Below are 20,758 nucleotides of genomic sequence, written 5' to 3' on the forward strand. Positions count from 1 at the left end.
CAAACACATGTTCTTTTTAAGTAAAATCAGCAGATGTAAAAACAGCAATAAAAAAGTAGCCTGGGGAACATTCTTTGCATTTATGAAAATGAATATAGTCCTTTGGCAGGTCATAACATAAGTCTATTACTTGCCTATAATAGTAACTCAGATCACTGGGAATAAATGGGCACCTATAAAGTACTGTAGCATCCAACATTTCCATGTAGGCTAAGACAAAATAATGGCTATAAATTCTTTAACTGAAACCATAGGTTTACATTGCACTAAATCTGCATAGATATAGAAATGCTGTGTTAGGCTACGGCCCCATCTTGCGGAAAAACTGCTTTTTTTGTTGCAGATTTTGCTGCGTTTTTTTGAGCCAAAGCCAAGAATGGCTACAAAAGGAATGGGAAATATATAGGAAGTTCTTATACTTCTACCTTCTGCTCAATCCACTCTCGGCTTTGTCTTAAAATAAAACTAGGGACCATACCTTTTGAATGGGTGGACAGATTTTAAAAAAAGAAAAGTACCAAATTTATAAAGGCAACGGCGATGATCAAATGATGTATTTTATCTAGAATTTTCTACTTGGTGACACGTGCTCTTTAAATGTTTCCTCAACGAATTGCTCCCTTTAGCAGTGAATGTGTTCCAATAATTCCTCTCTCTGGTCATACTCATCTCAAGATCCTCAAAAGATAGCAAACCTTGAATACTAAAAGGCAAACAAAGGCAAGAGAACCAGGACACCACTTTGAGTACTATATTAAAGGGATTCTATCATTAAAATCTCATTTTTTCTCAATAACACGTAGGAATAGATTTAAGAAAGGCTATTTGTCTCCTACCTTTAGATGTCTTCTCCGCGCTGGAGAAATCCTGGTTTTTGTCTGTATGCAAATGAGCTCTCTCGCAGCACTGGGGGCGATCCCTAGCACTCAAAAAGCACTGGCGGCGTCCCAATGCTGCAAGAGGAATCTCCAGCGCTGCCTCCATCTTCTTCAGGAACGGCCTTTCTGTGCATCTTCTTCCGGAGCTGGATTCAAACTTCTACGCATATGCAGTCGGCTCTGCCGTCAGGCCTCGAGCAGAGCCAACTGCGCATGCATGCCTGGTGTAAGTGGCCATTTTCTTGTGGTCGCTTACACAGTAAGCTGGGGTAAGCGGCAACAAAAAAATCGCTGCGTGCAAGTGCAGTCAGCTCTGCCTGATGGCAGAGCCGACTGTGCATGCGTAGAAGTTTGAATCCAGCTCCGGAAGAAGATGCGCAGAAAGGCCGAACCTGAAGAAGATGGAGGCGGTGCTGGAGATTTCTCTTGCAGCATTGGGACGCCCCCAGTGCTTTTTGAGCACTAGGGACCGCCCCCAGTGCTGCAAGAGAATCATTTGCATACAGAAGAAAACCGCGATTTCTCCAGCGCGGAGAAGACATCTAAAGGTAGGAGAAGAATAGCCTTTCTTAAAGCTATTCCTACGTGTTATTGAGAAAAAATTTGATTTTAATGATAGAATCCCTTTAATATAGTACTCACAGTGGTGTCCTGGTTCTCTTGCCTTTGTTTGCCTTTTAGTATTCAAGGTTTGCTATCTATTGAGGATCCTGAGGCCGTTCCTGAAGAAGATGGAGGCGGCGCTGGAGATTTCTCTCGTAGCATTGGGGATGCCCCCAATGCTGTTTGAGCACTAGGGACTGCCCCAGTTTTGCGAGAGAACTCATTTTCATACAGACGAAAAATGGGATTTCTACCAAACGGTGGCGTGAGAAGACATCTAACGGTAAGAGAAGGCGATTCCTACATGTGATCGAGAAAAAAATTGTATTTTAATGATAGAATCCCTGTAATGTTATAAGGTCATACAATATATGTACTAATCTATGGAATCTGTCTCTATATTAGTTTCTCTAGCTGAAATCTTTGATCATCGGTAGTCTTCTCTACATTTGTCCGTAAGGTTCCAAAGTTATAGGTGAACATTGTTACTGAACCCTGTTCATTGTTTTTATACAAGCTGTTGAACTATTGTGCAAAATGCATCAATTTATGTATGTAATAAAATAAGCAGTTAGATGCAATAGATTAACACTCACATGCAATGTCTACATGAAGCTCACATGATGCAGTTTTGACTACCCACATATACTAATGGCTCATTCCCATGACAGGATTCCACAGCTGTATGCTACCTATTTAATGGTCAGCACATGGCCCCATATACTGTTATGGATGTACTCACTAAAACGATGTTTTAACGGTCTTTGTGAACAATCTGAGAAAAAAGAACATGCTAGTTCTTGGGATGATTTCATGGCTTCCTCAAAAGTCTCATGTCTATGATCACATATACACTCGGCCGTGAAAAAAGTACTTTTTCACAGCTAAATGCACTGTGCTGTCGTGTGAATGTAGCCTTAGGTATAGGAAGCATTCTCTTTGTAGGTTTCACTCCATAAAAAAAGTAAGAGGCAATATTACATTTCCACACATAAAATATGTCAGTGTCTCATGGGGAAAAAAATGAAACACTTTACATACTGTTAGTTTCCTTGTATTTCATGATCCACATTCTGGTTTATAAGATTATTACACAAGAAATGTGCCTGTTTCTCCGCTGTTATAAATGACTCGCAGCTCTGGTTGTAGGATATGTCAAGTCGAGAATTGTGAATATGTTGCTAGATTTCTAAGCCTTGAAGGTCCTAATATACAAGAACCTCTCTAATGCTACCTTTTGTTTCTCACCAATGCTTGGGTTGCCCTGAGAGATTTCCATTCCTTTCGCAGCCCGTACCTCATGAAGCAGTGCAAATTAGGCCACAGATAAAGCATCCTGTATATTTTAAGCTCAGAACCATCAGTGTCACAGAGCCGAGAGGTAAACAGATGCCTTTGCAGTTTAATCGAGGCTATGGCCAGATGTTCCTATTCACTCTCCTGTTGTGTGCAGGACAAACATATTGTATCTACTTCACACTGACAACACACATTACCCACTGTTCTAATTGAAAAGTTGAAGTGAAGGGCAGGCTTTCTCAATACATTCTGTGACAAAAATCTGATGCTGAAAAAAGAAGCAAAAAAAACCAAGTACAGTGGAAAGGGATGAACATTGCTGGCAAGGGGAAAACTTTCCGGTTCACCCTCAAAACTTGCAGCCATTTTCACAGAGCTCGTCACTTTCTAAAGATTATCTGCACATGACTTGGGGGCTACATTTATCTATCAGACTGTCAAGCATGTAATGTATATACAGTAATGTCTGGGCATCAGGAAATAACACTAACAATGCATGTAGATGTGGTACAGTTACTTCTACCTGCCTTAGTTCTGCTTCACCATTTTATTTCCAGAGATTAATATTTAAGGGCTCGTTCACATCTGCGTTGCCCTCTCTGTTATGCAGGTTTCCGTTTCCTGCATAAAACAGAACAGGATACGGAAACCTGCAGGAGTCTCTCTCACCCATTCATTTGAATGGGTGAGAGAGATGTCCGGCCGTGAGCGGCGGTGAGCGTTTTGCGCTCTCCGCCACGAAACCGGGTTTTTTAATCCGGACACAGAGTCGGACATGCAGTACTCTGTGTCCGGATTAAAAAATCCGGTTTCGCGGCGGAGAGCATAAAACGCTCACGGCCGGACCCAGTCTGTGCTTTGCATCTTCTGGCATGCAGAAGACGGAAAGCACAGAACGGAAAGTAGAACGCAGGTGTGAACCTAGCGTAAGTTATTCTTTATCGAATATATACTGTAAAATGATTTCTCTCGACACCTCTATTCTACACTCAGGGACCTTCAATTTAGGGAATGAAAGGAATTATTCCAGGTTCTGATGTAAATATGTATCACAGTGGTAGACCAGGACACTACTGTAGGGCCCAAGCTCTTTGAAGAGTTATAAATGGCCATATGTTGTTACAAACATATAATTGTATATGCAACAGGAATAATGTGAATGGCACTAAGGTTGGCCGAAACCTTACAAAGACTGGGAGAACTCCAAATACCTAGGACTGTAAAGCAATGAGAAAAAGAGCTGCACTGTAGAAAGAATGAGTTCTCAGCTTCAAGATGGAGATCCATACCACCATAATATCAAGAAAATCCAAGGAGGGCAGTGGCACTCCAAGCCAAACCCAACCAAGATTTATACACCCAGTGTTCCCAGTGTATTTTGCTTGGAATGCCACTGCCTTCCTTGATTTTTTTTGGACTGTAATGCGGTTCTCAGGGATACTGACGCAGTTCCAACCATCCAGAATGAGAACATGTGTTGCATCCCTCACCACTATTTATCAGCTCTCTTTATTGGCTCACATACCCTTAACATGAGACAAAACTGCAAAAGCAGTGAGAGCCCCAACATTATCTCTTCTTTTAATAATTTATTCATGTTTGTATGTAAAAGAAAAATTTACCAAAATCAGTATTAATTCTATAGCACATCTCACCTAGAGGCAATGCAGAATATATGTACCGAGAGGTGTCTCACTGAAGCGATGCTTACCGTAAATAATTTATCCGTAACATAGTGGCGGTAGAAGACTACAACACATCGCCTGTAAAACTGGCAAAATTAAAATTTAACCTAAGAACAAAGCATTTCTCCAACCAATATTCTGTTTAGATGAGGAAACGCAGGAGGGAGATTAAATATCTCTATGATCTGACTGTAGATTATATACGCCTCAGGATGTTTTTTGAGAACTACAGCGTTTATTAAAAATTATAATGTCTTTCTGGACATGCCATTTTGCCTGCAATAAAGTGACATGTTATGATAAACCTTTGCGGCTTGAGCTCTTAAAATTCTCTTCTAAGGAGGACATTAGGTCAGTCGGTTTTTTTTGTTTTGCTTTTTCTTGTCTGAGAACACAATTATATCCCACATATTTGCTATTTTGCTGAATAGATGTAGGATTCCCAGGCTTTTGTTTAAGAAGTCCTTGAAGAATACATAATTAAAAGTTCCTTGGTAAAGATTGCACTTCCTCTTATAGTGGCCTCCAGCAATCTTGTATATCGCAAGAAGGAATCCCATCAAGGTAACGATCTGAAAGTTGTTCACATACATAAAGGGAATTTGCGCCATTAAATCCTAGCACTGTGATTCATGGTACTCAGGTGTTTACTTTAGCAAAGCTCTTATTTATTGTTTTACACAACAAAGAACATCTTCTGCTCCAAGGAGCCGAAGTGCAGAGTCTCCCTGTGCTCTGGAACATCTTGTCATATTAATCAATGGAAGAGAGGACATTTTAAGAGACTGGTCTAAGAACAGATGCAACAAAAGTTAACAATTCACATTACAATGTGTGATCACAGACATATGCATTGGCTACCAAGAGATTAAAACTCCAATGCATTTTAGATATAAAGGAGAGTTTAGGAAAATCTTCTTTATAATAAAAAACAAAGTAAAGACATTACTTAATCTTGACATGAAATAAAATACAAGTGGCATATTGCTCGGCAGAGTTCTCTGGAGCCAGGGTACTGTCTGCTTCAAGTGTCTGACGGGTGTGCCCAGCAGCCACTTGTAGCTAATCCGAAACAGAGTCATTTCAGCAACCAAATTGTGATGAATAAAAACAATTCATTTTATTGAATCCACATAAAACCCATAACAACACTGCTTACGTGTTTCAGACTATGAAATGAGCCTTAGTCATAGAAATGACTAAGAAACATTTCATGATCTGAAACATACAGGCTGTGTTCTACTGTATTCTGCTATAGATTTTATATGGATATAATATATTTACAATTTCTCTAATTCATTCCATTTTGTATGTTGGAGTCAATCAGTTTAGGATTGGACACATCCTTTCTGGCTTTACTGTATACTAGCAGTTAAAGGGGTTGTGCCATTACAGACACTTAATCTCTATTCAGAGAATACAGGATAAGTGTCAAATCACATTCAAAAGCCACATGGACTGGGCTGCAATACCAAGCACAGCTGATTAGGCTGTCAGTCTCTGGAATAAACCTGGCTAGAGGTTACATTATTGTGCACTTGATAAAGGGGAATCATCTCCAAAACGCGTTGTGCCCTATATTTTTCAATAAAGAGATGTGATTTGCACCTACTTGTGACCTGTGAGCGCAATGGGTCCAGTTATTTGAGTCTCCTGTCCCCATTCCTTCCTGCTTGATTAATTTCTGGTCTTCTGGACGTTGGACTCAGTTGCTGCCACCCCTGACTGGCTCTATGCATTTGTTGTAGTTGACAGGTTCACAACACACCAAGGTGAGGGGCCAATCAGGTCACCGTTATTTCCTTCCTTTTCATCTGAGGTATAAGCTTTTTAACCCCTTAGCGACCCTTGACGTAACTGTACGTCATGGGTCGCATGGGGATGTATAGAGCGAGCTCACACGCTGAGCTCGCTCCATACACGGCAGATGCCGGCTGTATCATACAGCCAGGACCTGCCAATAACAGCAGCGGTCGGTGCCCGAGCCGATCGCTGCTGTTAACCCTTTACACACTGCGGTCAAACGTGACCGCAGTGTGTAAACGGCGCCGGCGGCATGGGCGCCGCCATGTTTCGCCGATTGCCGCCCTCCTGAACGTCACATGAGGGCGGTGATCGGTTGCTATGACAGCCGGAAGCCTATTGAAGGCTTCCAGGCTTGTCTCTGCACTAGATCTATTAGACGATGCCAGAGGCATCGTCTAATAGAAGTGCTGGGATTCTGCTATTCACTGCAGTACTGTAGTATTGCAGTGAATAGTATGAGCGATCAGACCCCTAGGTTTCAAGGTACCTAAGGGGTCTGATCATAAATGTAACAGAAGAAAAAAAAAAGTTTTTAAAAGTATTAAAAAAATAAAAAAAATATAAAAGTTCAAATCACCCCCCTTTCCCTAGATTAGCTATAAAAGTAATTAAAGAACATTAAACATAAACATATTAGGTATCCCCGCGCTCCAAAATGCCCGAACTATTAGAATATTAAAACATTTATCCCGTACTGTGAACGGCGTAGCGGCAAAAAAAATAAAAACTGCCAAAAAGCGTTTTTTTCAACACTTTGCCTCCTATAAAAAATTGAATAAAAAGTGATCAAACCATCAGATCTTTCCCCAAATGGTATCAATAGAAACGTCATCTTGTCCCGCATAAAAAGACACCACAACCAGCTCCATACATGGAAATATGAAAAAGTTACAGGTGTTAGAACATGATGACACAAATTTTTTTTTCTATTTTGCAAAGTTTATCATTTTTTTAAAAGTATCAAAACATTTCAAATACTATATAAATTTGGTATCACCGCGTTCGTACTGACACGTAGAACACAGGTAACATGTCATTTGTACCAAACAGTGAACGCTGTAAAAATTAAACCCATAAGAAAATGGCGCAAATGCATTTTTTCTCCAATTGCGCCTCATTCTGAATTTTTTTCCAGCTTCCCAGTACATTGCACAGCATATTGAATGATGCCATTACAAAGTACAATTTGTCCCGCAAACAATAAGCCATCATGTGACTCTGTGAACTGAAAAATGAAAAAGTTATGGCTCTTGAAATGTGAGGAGGGAAAAACGAAAATGCGAAACCAAAAAATGGCCGGGTCCTTAAGGGGTTAACAGATCTACACTATCTCTGCCGTTCGGTGTCTTTTTTTTGTTTTGTTTTTTGCAAATTTGATCTGTGACAACATAAGTGTTGTCACATTTGCAAATGTCTCCAATTACTAGCTGAGTATAGGTCTATGTGTATTTCCATTTTCTCTGGATTTTAAAAAGAATGCTCTCATTTACTGATAGTAGTTCTCGAAAGTTACGTTTTGAAAATGGTCAGAAGCTGAAATAAAAAACATGTGACATAACCTTTTACTATCATATAAAGAGTGATAAGTTTTAAGCCCGAAAATTGATTTCAATGCATCCATACAGATCATAACAGGAAGCATGCATTTTATTTCTGGCATATCTGATGACAAAATTATTTACCTGTGAAAGCCACTCTTCATCATCCTGGCCACTGTGGTCTGAGGCCAAGCTGTCATAAGAACCATGGCGGGTGAGAGGGCCAGGACTTTCAGGTGGCACCACTGCAAAAGAAAACCCATTATTAAATATGGGTCATCAACATCTAAATCCTGGAAAATCCTTTTACTTAGCCCAAATTTGGTTAAACAGTCCAACTTCTCATGAGAACAATGCAGTAACATCATTAAAACCTTGACAGACTGCAAATCACGGGACAACCACTTAATCACCACACAGATTAATAGAGAATAAATATGTGCTACTAAATCCTAAAATTCTATTGTTTTTAAAGACTGATTATTTCATGACACTCATATCTGGACATGTCCAAGCAAGAGGAAAGGTAAGAAAGGACACTTCTCTGTTTAATAGTAAAGCAAGTCAGTGTCCAAGAAAGGTTACATTTTCCTTTCAAGTGAAGATCTCTTTCTGCCAAATTGGTGTTTACATATTTTAACCTAAGATTTCCCAACTCTCTAGCTTTGTACCAATACCATTTGTACTGTATAAGTATGTTGGATATAACATAGTTTCATCTTGGAATGGTGACTTTAACAATCCATTAATGACATCACTGACATGCAGGCACACAGTCATATGTCCAGGAACAATGACCACTACTGCAAGTATATTATCAAAAACTAACATTTCTGGGTTTTTTATGTCTTTCATAAAAAAGGTGTACAATTGCAAGGAAAGATATAGTCACACACATCAAAAAGTGTTGGCAGCCAGTTGGATCAGTGGAAGTTCCAAATGTTGAAACCCACCACCTATTGATATGCCAGCACCTTATGAGATGACAATAATATTAGTACTTAGTAACATAAGATATTTATGTTACATATAGGGCCTATTTATTGCCATGTGACCAAACCGAGCACAGCTCATCTGAAGTGAACTCACAACATCAAAGTGGTTCTGTGAGTTCTTGAACTTATGTGGATCTGTCCTGTACTCACAGCATGATTTGAGTGTGGGACAGCAGACCTGTAGTAGTTTGGACATTCACAACATCACTTACTTTGCTGTGAATTCAGTTCAGATGAGCTGCCCTCGGTTTGAGAAATGTGGCCATCACACGGATTGTGTTTATCAGACCAAATGTGGTCAAATGGGTCCTTTCCTGATCAAATTAGACCAAAAAGTACACACTTTTGTAAACTCACATGCCAGCTATTTGCAGCCTGCATGCACACATCTTCATTGCTTCCTATTTTCTAAGTTCTTCAGAGAAATTAAATACAGTGAATTCCTAACAGGGGAAAAATGTGTGCGTGTACATTCTCATGCTTCCTTCAATTAAAATGTTCTGGTGGCAAGTTCACAAGAGGGACAGCAGTGCTAAAACTTAACCATACAAGACCACGAACAAGTATTCAAAGCACTGCAAGTATACAGCAGTATCCATCTGGTAAGAAGAGTAAAGTTAATACACTGATTCCAGACATATCTGGCTACTGTGCAAGTTGTGGCAACTTTTACTAGACCATGAAGTTGATCCCCTAAGAATGTTAGTACATTCAATGAAAAAGCTTCTACACCAGAATATCCCTGTAGACTGCTAAAACCTGTAGTAAATGTTGTGGCACACGGCAGCCAGGCTATGGAAAAAATGGTCTTACTGACCAATAGTGCAACTATTGGAGAATCACAAAATGTATACAGCTTACATAATCTGATGAAAAAGAGCAATTATGTATGTAAATGTTTCAGAACATTTTCACAGCTGGAAATATGTGATATAATACTGTAGTGATCACGCAGGCAAACAATTCCTCCCAGCAATCCACACAACACAGCATCTCAGCAATGGTAGAAATGGTTGCTGAAATATCATGCAGGCATATGAAAAATATTTTAGTTAAAGAGTTTATCTAAATTGACAAATATAAGCTTGGAACTTAAGGGTATGTTCACAAGGAGGAAAAGGTCGCGGAAACCTTTTCTGTCGTGTGAACATTCCGCGCCTCTTACCACTACAGCATAAGCATTCTGGCATCCTGCTGCTGTGTAGGCTCGAATGAATGGGCCTACATTGGAGTGTGTCTCAAGCCGCGGACGCCGTGGCTTATTCAGCTGCAGAATTCGCAGCAAAATAGGGCATGAAGCAAGCGGCCCCCATTGAAGTCCATGGGAGCCGTTTTTGGCAGCACATTTTGAGGCTGATTTCACTTCAAAATCCGCTGCCAAAAAACTCAGTATGAACATGCCTTTAAAGGGGCTGTCTGACTCAATTTTTAGTTGTTTTATACTGCTTCACGTTACCAGTGATGTCCCATTTGCACTAGGCAGCCACTGCCACCAATCACAGGCCTCATGGGTGACCTCTTCACAAGTGACATGCGACAACTATGATACACTGTTTGTGAAGAGATGACTGTTAAGGCCTGTGACTGGTTGCAGCAGACACTTGGTTGGCACAATCAGCCCTGGGACATGTATATAGAAACCTGGACCTGCCATTATAGGAAATGGAGGCCCAGGGAAAGATGAGAAAAGTTTTTTATCACAGTAAATCCTAAAAGAGTTGACACTACCTCCTCATTCAGACCTTAAGCAGTGTAGAATGAGCATGTAACAGCCACCATTTTAATATTGTGGTGCTTTGCTATAGAAAACATACATAGGCCCAAAATGTAGTAAATAGAACGAGAAATCAAAAGATTGTGGAACTCAAGATTTGTAGAAATACATCATCCCTTTATTGTCCGCTCATAGCAGGTATAATACAGGCAGAAAAAGTGCTCTGGGCAAAGTCCATTTCACCCAAGTCAGTCCTGAGTAAGCGTGAATACGAGAAGATGTCGCTTTATTGTGAAGAAACCTGGCAAATGCAGGAATATTTTGCCAGAACTGGGAGATTCTCCCTTTCTTCTGGGATATCAGGTATGTATGAACTTAATACTAGAAAACTCCTTTATTGTGCAATGTTTTCTATAACATTTTTAAGTATTTGCCAGATCGGTATCTGCTAAACAGATTAAAGAGATTTTATAGTACGTGAAGGAAAAAATATACCATGAATCATTTCATCCAATCTCCTAAAAATCTAATTTGTACTTGTACTGTATCGGTGCCCATTATCAGATTGTTATTTTAACTAAGCAGGAGCAGGGTTAGATGGAGTCTTGTATAAGATCAGTCAATGTTTTCCGTGAACCCTGACCCTTGGGTGCAATAAGGGCCCGCTAATTAATTATTAAAGTTTTCTAACGGCCAATGGTTCGTGTATCTGGTTTCACTTTACTCTCATTACCCGCTCCCTGCAGAATGGTAATTATACAATGGCCATCTAGCTGCTACCCTGGAAATCCCAGCCAAGGTAATAGTTAGAAGACAGACATCGTATTTTACTCCTGCACAATAAACAAGTAAAATGTGGGATTATAACCCATCATTATTTTTCCCTGCAAATATTAATCAGTAATAAATCAATACAGGGATGATACATGTGTTTGGTGCATGCATTAGGAAATCTACTGAAGATAATAAATATAGGGAACAGGGACATATTCAGAGACAAATGTTATTGTTTGCATAATAGAAAGTTGTACAATTTTCCAATATATCTTCTGTATCAATTCCTCATGGTTTTCTAGATCTCTGCTTGCTGTCTGCTTATTCACAGTGGATGGACACAAGGGTGCATGGTTTGTTACAGTCACAGCACAGCACAGCACATGACCATGGACTGTATATCACATGATCATGGATGGATTGTTATTCACTGGGAGTAAGGAATGAATGACAGCAAGCAGAGATCTAGAAAACCGTGAGGAATTGATACAGAAGGTATACTGGAAAATATAACTTTTCATTACACTCAGTAGCCATTTTGGACCTGACAAATTCTCTTTAAAGGGGTTGTCCCATCTCAAGGATCCTATCTCTACTGGTAGCTTATGTAAATTGAAGCTTTTCCTAAATACATTGCTTTAGAAATTCTGCTTAATTTGCCTAATATGTGAATTTTTTTTCTCCCCATTGTTTATACTGTGTTGCTATAACCACAGACCTATAGGACAAGTGACGTCATTCACTCACTGCTCTTGCCAGCAGGACAATTATCTGATAAAGCAGAGTCTATCTCTCTATGTAAACACACAGATAACATTTGTTTGTCCTGTACAAGAATCTGAAGGTTATCTGATCTGCAGAAGTGTTCTGTGTCCCGTTTAGCAGGAAGGAGGGGGAGGGAGAGAAATACAGGAAGTGAGAAGCAGACACCCTGGCTGAAAGACTGACATGGGAAAACCCCTTTAAGGCTTAGGCCCAAAGTTGTGGAAACGCAGCTTTTTTATTGCAGATTTTCCCTTGGGTTTTTTTTTAGCCAAAATTAAGCATGACCAAAAAAGGAATGGTAAATATATAGGAAGTTCTTATACTTCTACCTTCTGCTCAACCTAACCCTGGCTTTGGCTCAAAACGCAGCAAAATCTGCAAGAAAAAAGCTGCGTTTCTACAACGTGGGGGCCTCAGCCTTAGACAGACATGTGTCTCTCAATCTTTGTCTGAAACTGGACTTTTATTTCAGGTCAAATTTTATGGGTCTGGACATTTCAGTCGTAAAAGCTAATACTACTATAAAAGGGATGAAGGAGAATATTCTAATAGTACAGAGAACATATGTTAGTAACCACTTTTCTTTTAAAGAGGGCTGTCACTATTAAATACCTTCTTATATGACAGAAGCATCGTGACTGCCTGCAAACAACACTTCAGTAATATAAGGAGTATTGCTTAAACAAAATCTATATTTATATGATTACGTTTCATATGGGTGAAGGGAATATAATTAATGGATTTCCCTTGCCCTCTAATGCAACCATTAGGCAATTAAACCATGGACTATTCAATAAATTGTGATGTATTTAGTAAGCAATTTGTCAAACAGTGCTGCATATGAGTTAATATATTAATTCTTGTCAGTGCCTCCTTTTAGACAAAATCATGATTTCTTTTTAACAGCAGAAACATTCATGGTTAATCTTTCTCTCTCTATGTCTGTCAATCCATCCATGAGTGGATTAAGGGTACCATGGGCCCTAGGTTGTTCAGAAAATGAACCCCCTGTCCCAGTTCACACCAAAGATCCCTGTGACAGAATAATGTCCCATAAAAGCCCTCCACACATTATAATATCCCATAGCAGCCCTCCTCATAGTACACTGAATCTATCAACGGCCCCCTGGCTGCCTTTCCCAGTTGCACATAAGGATACTATGTGTGACATAATACAATACAGGAGTATTGCAGTACATTGCACTGGGGATCAAGAAATCCCAGGCTCCAGAACCCTTGTTGGACAGGAAAAAAAAGGTTTTAAAAAGTTTAAAATAATGTTTAAAATATATATATATATATATATATATATATATATATATATATATATATATATATATATTTAAAAAAAATGCATAATGAAAATAAATAAAGTAATCAAACAAGCATAGTAGCTATAGTTCACACTACCCAAACATAGTCTTATTTATCCCGGTTAATGCTGTAAAAAATGTAAATTTATGCACAAATTAATGTGTTTTGTTCTGCTTGCCACCTGGTCACTAGAAGTAGCAATAGAACGTGATCAAAAAGTCATGTACACCAAAAATTGGTACCAATAAAACTACAACTTACCCCGTAAATAATGAGCCCCTACATAAATCAACAAAACAGTAAAAGGCTGGGACTCCACGTGGCGTAAACGTTTTACAGTCCCTATTGAATCCCATCCACATATTGCAGAAAAATATGCACAGTTGCATTTTCGGAAATGACAGCATGTTAATTATACCTACAGAAATGCCGGTGGATTCGCTATAGATATAATTAAAGAAAAAAGTCCACAGAGGAAAACTTTGCAGACTTTCTGTGAAAAACGCTGTGGGGAAAAACTGCAATGTGTTTCCGCTAGGTGGGGCCTTAGCCTAAAGGGGTATCCCCACTAATATTAAAATATTTTGATTTGCTTGCTCAGTGTTCTAACTTGTTTGGAGCCCTGAACAAACCATACTGTGAACAAAACCCAAAGAGGTCGAGATCTCATACATGATGGACGCCAGAAGCTGCAAGCGATGCAGATATGAAGAGGAAGGCACCAACAGGAAAAGAGGCAGAAACTGATCATGCGGCTGTGCTGGGGATTGGTGATTTTAAAAAGGTGATTTTTTTTTCCCCAGAAACTACCAGTAGGATCTTCTTACAAAAGTAATGGCTGTAATAGCCTTAACAAAGGCTACTGTATTATGTGATTAGTTTAAAAATTTGGGGCTTTTTGCTGATAGACTCCCTTTAAAGCAGTTATTTGGTTTCTATGATTGATGGCCTATCCTTAGGATAAGCCATCAATGTTAGATCTGCGAGGGTCCAACACCATTCTGGTTAGCAGAGTCAAATGTAACTGTTGTCAGAAAATAGGTGTACTTGCGGATTAAGGAGGAGACCAGATAAACTACAACAAACAAGTGTTACATACTAGACAGGTAAAAACTGCACTAGAATAACAGTGTCCACATCAGAGTCAAGTCTAGGAGTTCATGGAAAATGCCAAATCAGTAAGAAATTGCATGACCAGGAAAGCAAGCAAAAACAGAGCTACATCAGAAAACCAGATAAGTTCTGAGAACACAGCCTTATTGCGAAATTATATAATCACGAATATCTGACAAGCCTTAGGGCCAGGTATAAATACTTTGACTCAGATCAGGATTGGACTTTGAGGCAGAAGTATGATTGGCTCTTTGTCTGAAAGCCCTGACTAGATGCAGAGCCAGCTAGAGTTTGACTAGTAGGCATGGCACCCTTAAAGCGATGGCTTCGACCATTGCTGAACCAAAGTCACAGTGCAGATTACATATTTTGTTGGTCTCTTAATTCCAAAGTGACAATTGGCTTCCAATACCATGTCTTTTTTGAGATTCAGTGATATATGTGGTATGATGGAATATGCTAACTATTAATCATCATGGAGACTTCGCAAAGGATGACAGATAAAATGCCCAATACAAGCACATATACATATCGTATATGGCTGACAATGGCAACTACTTCCTGCTCTAGAAACAGAAAAAAAAGGGTAGAGTGCAAACAGCTGTGCTTATAAGAAAACAAAAAAAAAAAAAGAGTATACACAGTTACTACATTAGGATTCAGAGCACGGCCAAGATTTTATTTTTAGGTATGCAATAAGCTTATTTAGAATCTGTAAAGTTGGAGAGGGAGCTATGTGTAAGAACATATTTCTATATCAGCAAATCCTTTATTCTAAAAAAAAACAAAAACCCACAAAGTGAAATAAAGAAAATTAAACAAATATTGTTTTAATATTAAGCTGTCAAGACACTGGAGTGGTGCCTGGATTGCTTACGTTGGGACGTTCTTAACACAGCACGCTAAAAAGAAATTAAGTAGGCTATTGATTGCCTGGAAGTCTAAGATACCATCTGAAACTTCAAAGGCGTTATTAAATGTTACCATTTAGTAATCCAGACTTTATATTTATGTTTTTGGAGGTGGTTCCAGATACCTTCCAACTCCATAGGTCCCTGATAAAATATTTACATACGTCTCTAGGTGTCTGTAAAAGATTGATGAATATTCCACTTAAAATAAGTCTTTTCAAGCCTTAGACCGGAAATATTAATTCAAAGCACGCAGATGATCCAATTTTAAATTGATTCATTCTCTGCAGCTGTGTGTTTGACATAAAGCTGATTTTCAAAGCCGTTTTTAGTGGAAAATTCTCATAGTTCAACCAGAATGGAATCTGTAAATTGGAGGCAGAGAGCTGTACGTCCATTCTAGTGGCTGAGGGCAGAGTGCTTTGACTGCTCAGAAGTATAAATCTTATCCCTAGTGAAACACTCGATTGGGGTAGATCTTCCAAAATTGTCTGTAGTGAACGGATCTTGGAGAAAACTTTGCTGAGGATACAAAATGCTAATCGGTAGAGTACATCTATGCTAAGATCTAAGAGTCTCTTGACACAGCAGTTCAGCAGGGAGGTAAAACAGGCTGTTTTTCTACTGTGGTGATGAAAGAACACTTACCTTACTTACCTACCTGCCCTTCCAAAGATTACAGTTGAATATTAGGTGTTTTTGCAGTAGGGCACTTAAAGGTTTAAGTTAAAGCATACCTACACTTTCTGGTGAGTGTTAAGAATAACCATTATTAGCATATATACCTCACATTATTTAGCAGTTTTCCCCTCTGAACACTCCCCATCTAATTCCCAGTTTTCCCTTGGCTAGTGGGTAAATACTAGCTGCTGTAATATCTCCCAATGGCAGCACATAGGAGACTCCGCTAATTTTCCCAAACTCTTCAGCAACAGCACCATACAGAACATTACAGAAAAGTATTGAATGGTACCTTTCTATTGTAAACTGTATTCTGATCCCTCTCTAAGCTGATAGTCTCTCTTGGGCGACCAATACGGAGTTAGCAGAGAATTCAGAGTGATTAGATTACTGCTGAGATGGGAATAACTGATACCAAGTCCTATAATGCAGTATAAGCACTACCAACACTCTTAAAACCTAACAAAGATATACATAAACTGCCCAAACACCATTTGATGGAAGTTATCTTCCGAATCCACCTGGCATCAATATCAAAACATGAAGGTACAGAGAATGCAATGCGAGATATCCATCTTGAGGGGGTAGAGGTTAGAGTCCTGATTGTCTGAGAGAGTTCCACAAAGCCCCATCTGAGGTATGTGCATACATGGGAAACTCTAGCACAGTCTAGCTCTGATGCTATGCCCTAACATATGCCCTATGATATAGTTTGAGGGACCTGAGTTTTATAAAGTTATTATATATATATATATATATATATATATATATATATATATATATATATAGTCCTATGAAAAAGTTTGGGCACCCCTATTAATCTTAATCATTTTTAGTTCTAAATATTTTGGTGTTTGCAACAGCCATTTCAGTTTGATATATCTAATAACTGATGGACACAGTAATATTTCAGGATTGAAATGAGGTTTATTGTACTAACAGAAAATGTGCAATATGCATTAAACCAAAATTTGACTGGTGCAAAAGTATGGGCACCCTTATCATTTTATTGATTTGAATACTCCTAACTACTTTTTACTGACTTACTGAAGCACAAAATTGGTTTTGTAACCTCACTGAGCTTTGAATTTCATAGCCAGGTGTATCCAATCATGAGAAAAGGTATTTAAGGTGGCCAATTGCAAGTTGATCTCCTATTTGAATCTCCTCTGAAGAGTGGCATCATGGGCTACTCAAAACAACTCTCAAATGATCTGAAAACAAAGATTGTCCAACATAGTTGTTCAGGGGAAGGATACAAAAAGTTGTCTCAGAGATTTAACTTGTCAGTTTCCACTGTGAGGAACATAGTAAGGAAATGGAAGACCACAGGGACAGTTCTTGTTAAGCCCAGAAGTGGCAGGCCAAGAAAAATATCAGAAAGGCAGAGAAGAAGAATGGTGAGAACAGTCAAGGACAATCTACAGACCACCTCCAAAGAGCTGCAGCATCATCTTGCTGCAGATGGTGTCACTGTGCATCGGTCAAAAATACAGCGCACTTTGCACAAGGAGAAGCTGTATGGGAGAGTGATGAGAAAGAAGCCGTTTCTGCAAGCACGCCACAAACAGAGTCGCCTGAGGTATGCAGAAGCACATTTGGACAAGCCAGCTTCATTTTGGAAGAAGTTCCTGTGGACTGATGAAACAAAGATTGAGTTGTTTGGTCATACAAAAAGGCATTATGCATGGCGTCCAAAAAAAACAGCATTACAAGAAAAACACATGCTACCCACTGTAAAATTTGGTGGAGGTTCCATCATGCTTTGGGGCTGTGTGGCCAATGCCGGCACCGGGAATCTTGTTAAAGTTGAGGGTCGCATGGATTCCACTCAGTATCAGCAGATTCTTCAGAATAATGTTCAAGAATCAGTGACGAAGTTGAAGTTACCCCGGGGATGGATATTTCAGCAAGACAATGATCCAAAACACCGCTCCAAATCGACTCAGGAATTCATGCAGAGGAACAACTACAATGTTCTGGAATGGCCATCCCAGTCCCCAGACCTGAATATCATTGAACATCTGTGGGATGATCTGAAGCGGGCTGTCCATGGTCGGCCACCATCTAACTTAACTGAACTTGAATTGTTTTGTAAAGAGGAATGGTCCAAAATACCTTCATCCAGGATCCAGGAACTGATTAAAAGCTACAGGAGGCGACTAGAGGCTGTTATCTTTGCAAAAGGAGGATCTACTAAATATTAATGTCACTTTTCTGTTGAGGTGTCCATACTTTTGCACCAGTCAAATTTTGGTTTAATGCATATTGCACATTTTCTATTAGTACAATAAACCTCATTTCAATCCTGAAATATTACTGTGTCCATCAGTTATTAGATATATCAAACTGAAATGGCTGTTGCAAACACCAAAATATTTAGAACAAAAAATGATTAAGATTAATAGGGGTGCCCAAACTTTTTCATAGGACTGTATATATATATATATATATATATATATATATATATATATATATATATATATATAATTTATATTATTATGGATTTATATGGATGAACCATGACACAATTAAAATATCTACCACAACCATTGTCTTCAACCGTCAAGCATAAGTAGGTCAGAAGGGGTAGTGTCTCTTAGGGAGAGACTAGTACATGGACTTATTAGACCATGCAAGCCCTGCTCAGAATTATGGATAAGTAAGTTATACAAATAAACCTCATTGGTAAAAAAAGGGGAATTTTCTCCTAGCAACACCCATTGAAAGGAAGCTCCCTATAGATTAATACCTGGGTTTCAAAAGAAACCTAAGGGCAAAGCTAAGAAAAATAGGTAAGCAAGTATAACTCCTCCAGAAGGAAAACGTTCCCATCCACAGACAGCTGATTTGAGTTTTTTTTTGCCTCTGATCAGTGCAGAGTAGGGTAATGGTTGGTTGTGTGAGAGGTCTTATGTGGGGTTAAGCTTCTTTGAAAATCAAAAAAGCATTCATCTATAGGGAGCTACTTTCCAATAGGAGCAAATTCTTCTCTTTCACCAATGAGGTCTTATTTGTATTCCGTAAGTATAAGTAGACATTACTATGGAGTCACCACTACATTTCCCCCTCACCTTCTGTCTCTATCCCTCTTCCCTCATAGATTGTAAGCCCTCGCGGGCAGGGCCCTCTACCCCACTGTGCCAGTCGGTCATTGTTAGTATTATATCTGTTTGTATATTTTGTGTACTGTATGTAAATCCCCAAATGTAAAGCACCATGGAATTAATGGTGCTATATATATATATATATATATATATATATATATATATATTAGTAATAATAATAATAACAATAATAATAATAATAACAATAATAATACATTTGCACTCCCCAACACTCTAGGCCCATGATGTTAGTTACAAGGCCTCAGCACATTTATTGCCAGTTCTATAAGCATATACTGGAGAACACGTTTAAGTCATAGCAAAGGGCTGCTCACACACAACTACAAAGGAAGAGGCTGCAGAATTCTAAATGACTAAAAGAAGGATATCATAAAGTATTTTGACTTTTCCCTAAGTTCAAAGACTACTTCGTTTTCAGAGGAGATAAGACAAATACTTTTCCCACTGTAATGTGAGCTGATAAAGATTTTAAGTCCAGATAACACACATTTTGGAGATGGTAGACTAAAAGTCAACAAAGGATTTATCAACAAATGTTAACAGCTGAAATATTTAGGCAGGTCATAGGGAATAATATTATTTATTGCATACTAAGGATGGGTTCACACCTGCGCCCGGTCTCTACTTTGCAGGTTTCTGTTTCTTGCCTGAGAAACTGGACAGGAGACAGAAACAGGCAGTCAGTTTTCAAACCCATTCAATTGAACGGGTTTGCAAAGTGTCCGCCCGTGATCATCTTCTGCTCTCCGCGGCGAAACTGTTTTTTATTAACCAAATACAAAGTCAGACATGCAGGACTTTGTGTCCAGTTAAAAAAACACGGTTTTGCCGCGGAGACCAGAAGACGCTCACGGGTGCTCATGACCGGACACTGAATGCCGGGTTTCCGTCTCCTGTCAGCAGAAGACGGAAACCCACAAAGCGGAGATCGGGCGCTAGTGTGAACCCGCCCTAAGACTTTTATTCTTCCTTCCTTGATGCTGACACTTATATAATTATATAGAACAAAAAGATAATAGCTAGAAGCTAAATGATAAATAGTATATACTGCTGCACAGGTAACTCCTTCACAACTATATCTTATTCTTCTTATATTTCACCTATGTTTCCCAATTACTGTTGGGTAGTGCGCTGTGAGGGATTTTCTGAAGAATCAAAGGGAGTATGTCAGGTATAAATGCCTCCCAAGCCAATAATGATGCCATGTAGACAACACTGAAAGGAAAAGAATACCTTTATGGGCACAAACCAATAAAGCAATGGAAAGATAGTGGGTATACACATCATGACTAAAGGGGAGGCTTTGGGCAAAAGTTTCAGTACTTGTAGCGATCTGTAGGAAAATCTAGTAATTCAGGCCCATCTCCAATGCACTTGCAGGCTGATCTGCTTATTCAAGATGGTTCTCTCTTCATTTCAACATCGGTTTATGGTCACAAAAACAATTTTCTGCTTTTATCAAAATTCTCTAAATGGTGCGATTATTGGTTCAGGAGACATTTTGGACCTGACAATCTCTCTTTAAAGTTGAGGCCCCACACTGTGGAAACACTG

General features: G+C 39.1%; 1 protein-coding gene across 5 annotated transcripts in view; it reads right to left on the reverse strand.

Annotated features, from left to right (window-relative positions):
- Positions 1-20,758, reverse strand: part of BCAS3 (BCAS3 microtubule associated cell migration factor) — an 849,167-nt gene that overhangs the window by 400,224 nt on the left and 428,185 nt on the right. For all 5 annotated transcript variants that reach the window (XM_075264762.1, XM_075264764.1, XM_075264760.1 and 2 more), the window contains one exon: positions 7,954-8,054. In XM_075264762.1, coding sequence (XP_075120863.1) covers positions 7,954-8,054 — 101 coding nt within the window. The remainder of the gene's footprint in view (positions 1-7,953; positions 8,055-20,758) is intronic.

Source organism: Leptodactylus fuscus, chromosome 2 (genome assembly GCF_031893055.1).
Source record: "Leptodactylus fuscus isolate aLepFus1 chromosome 2, aLepFus1.hap2, whole genome shotgun sequence".
NCBI lineage: Eukaryota > Metazoa > Chordata > Amphibia > Anura > Leptodactylidae > Leptodactylus > Leptodactylus fuscus.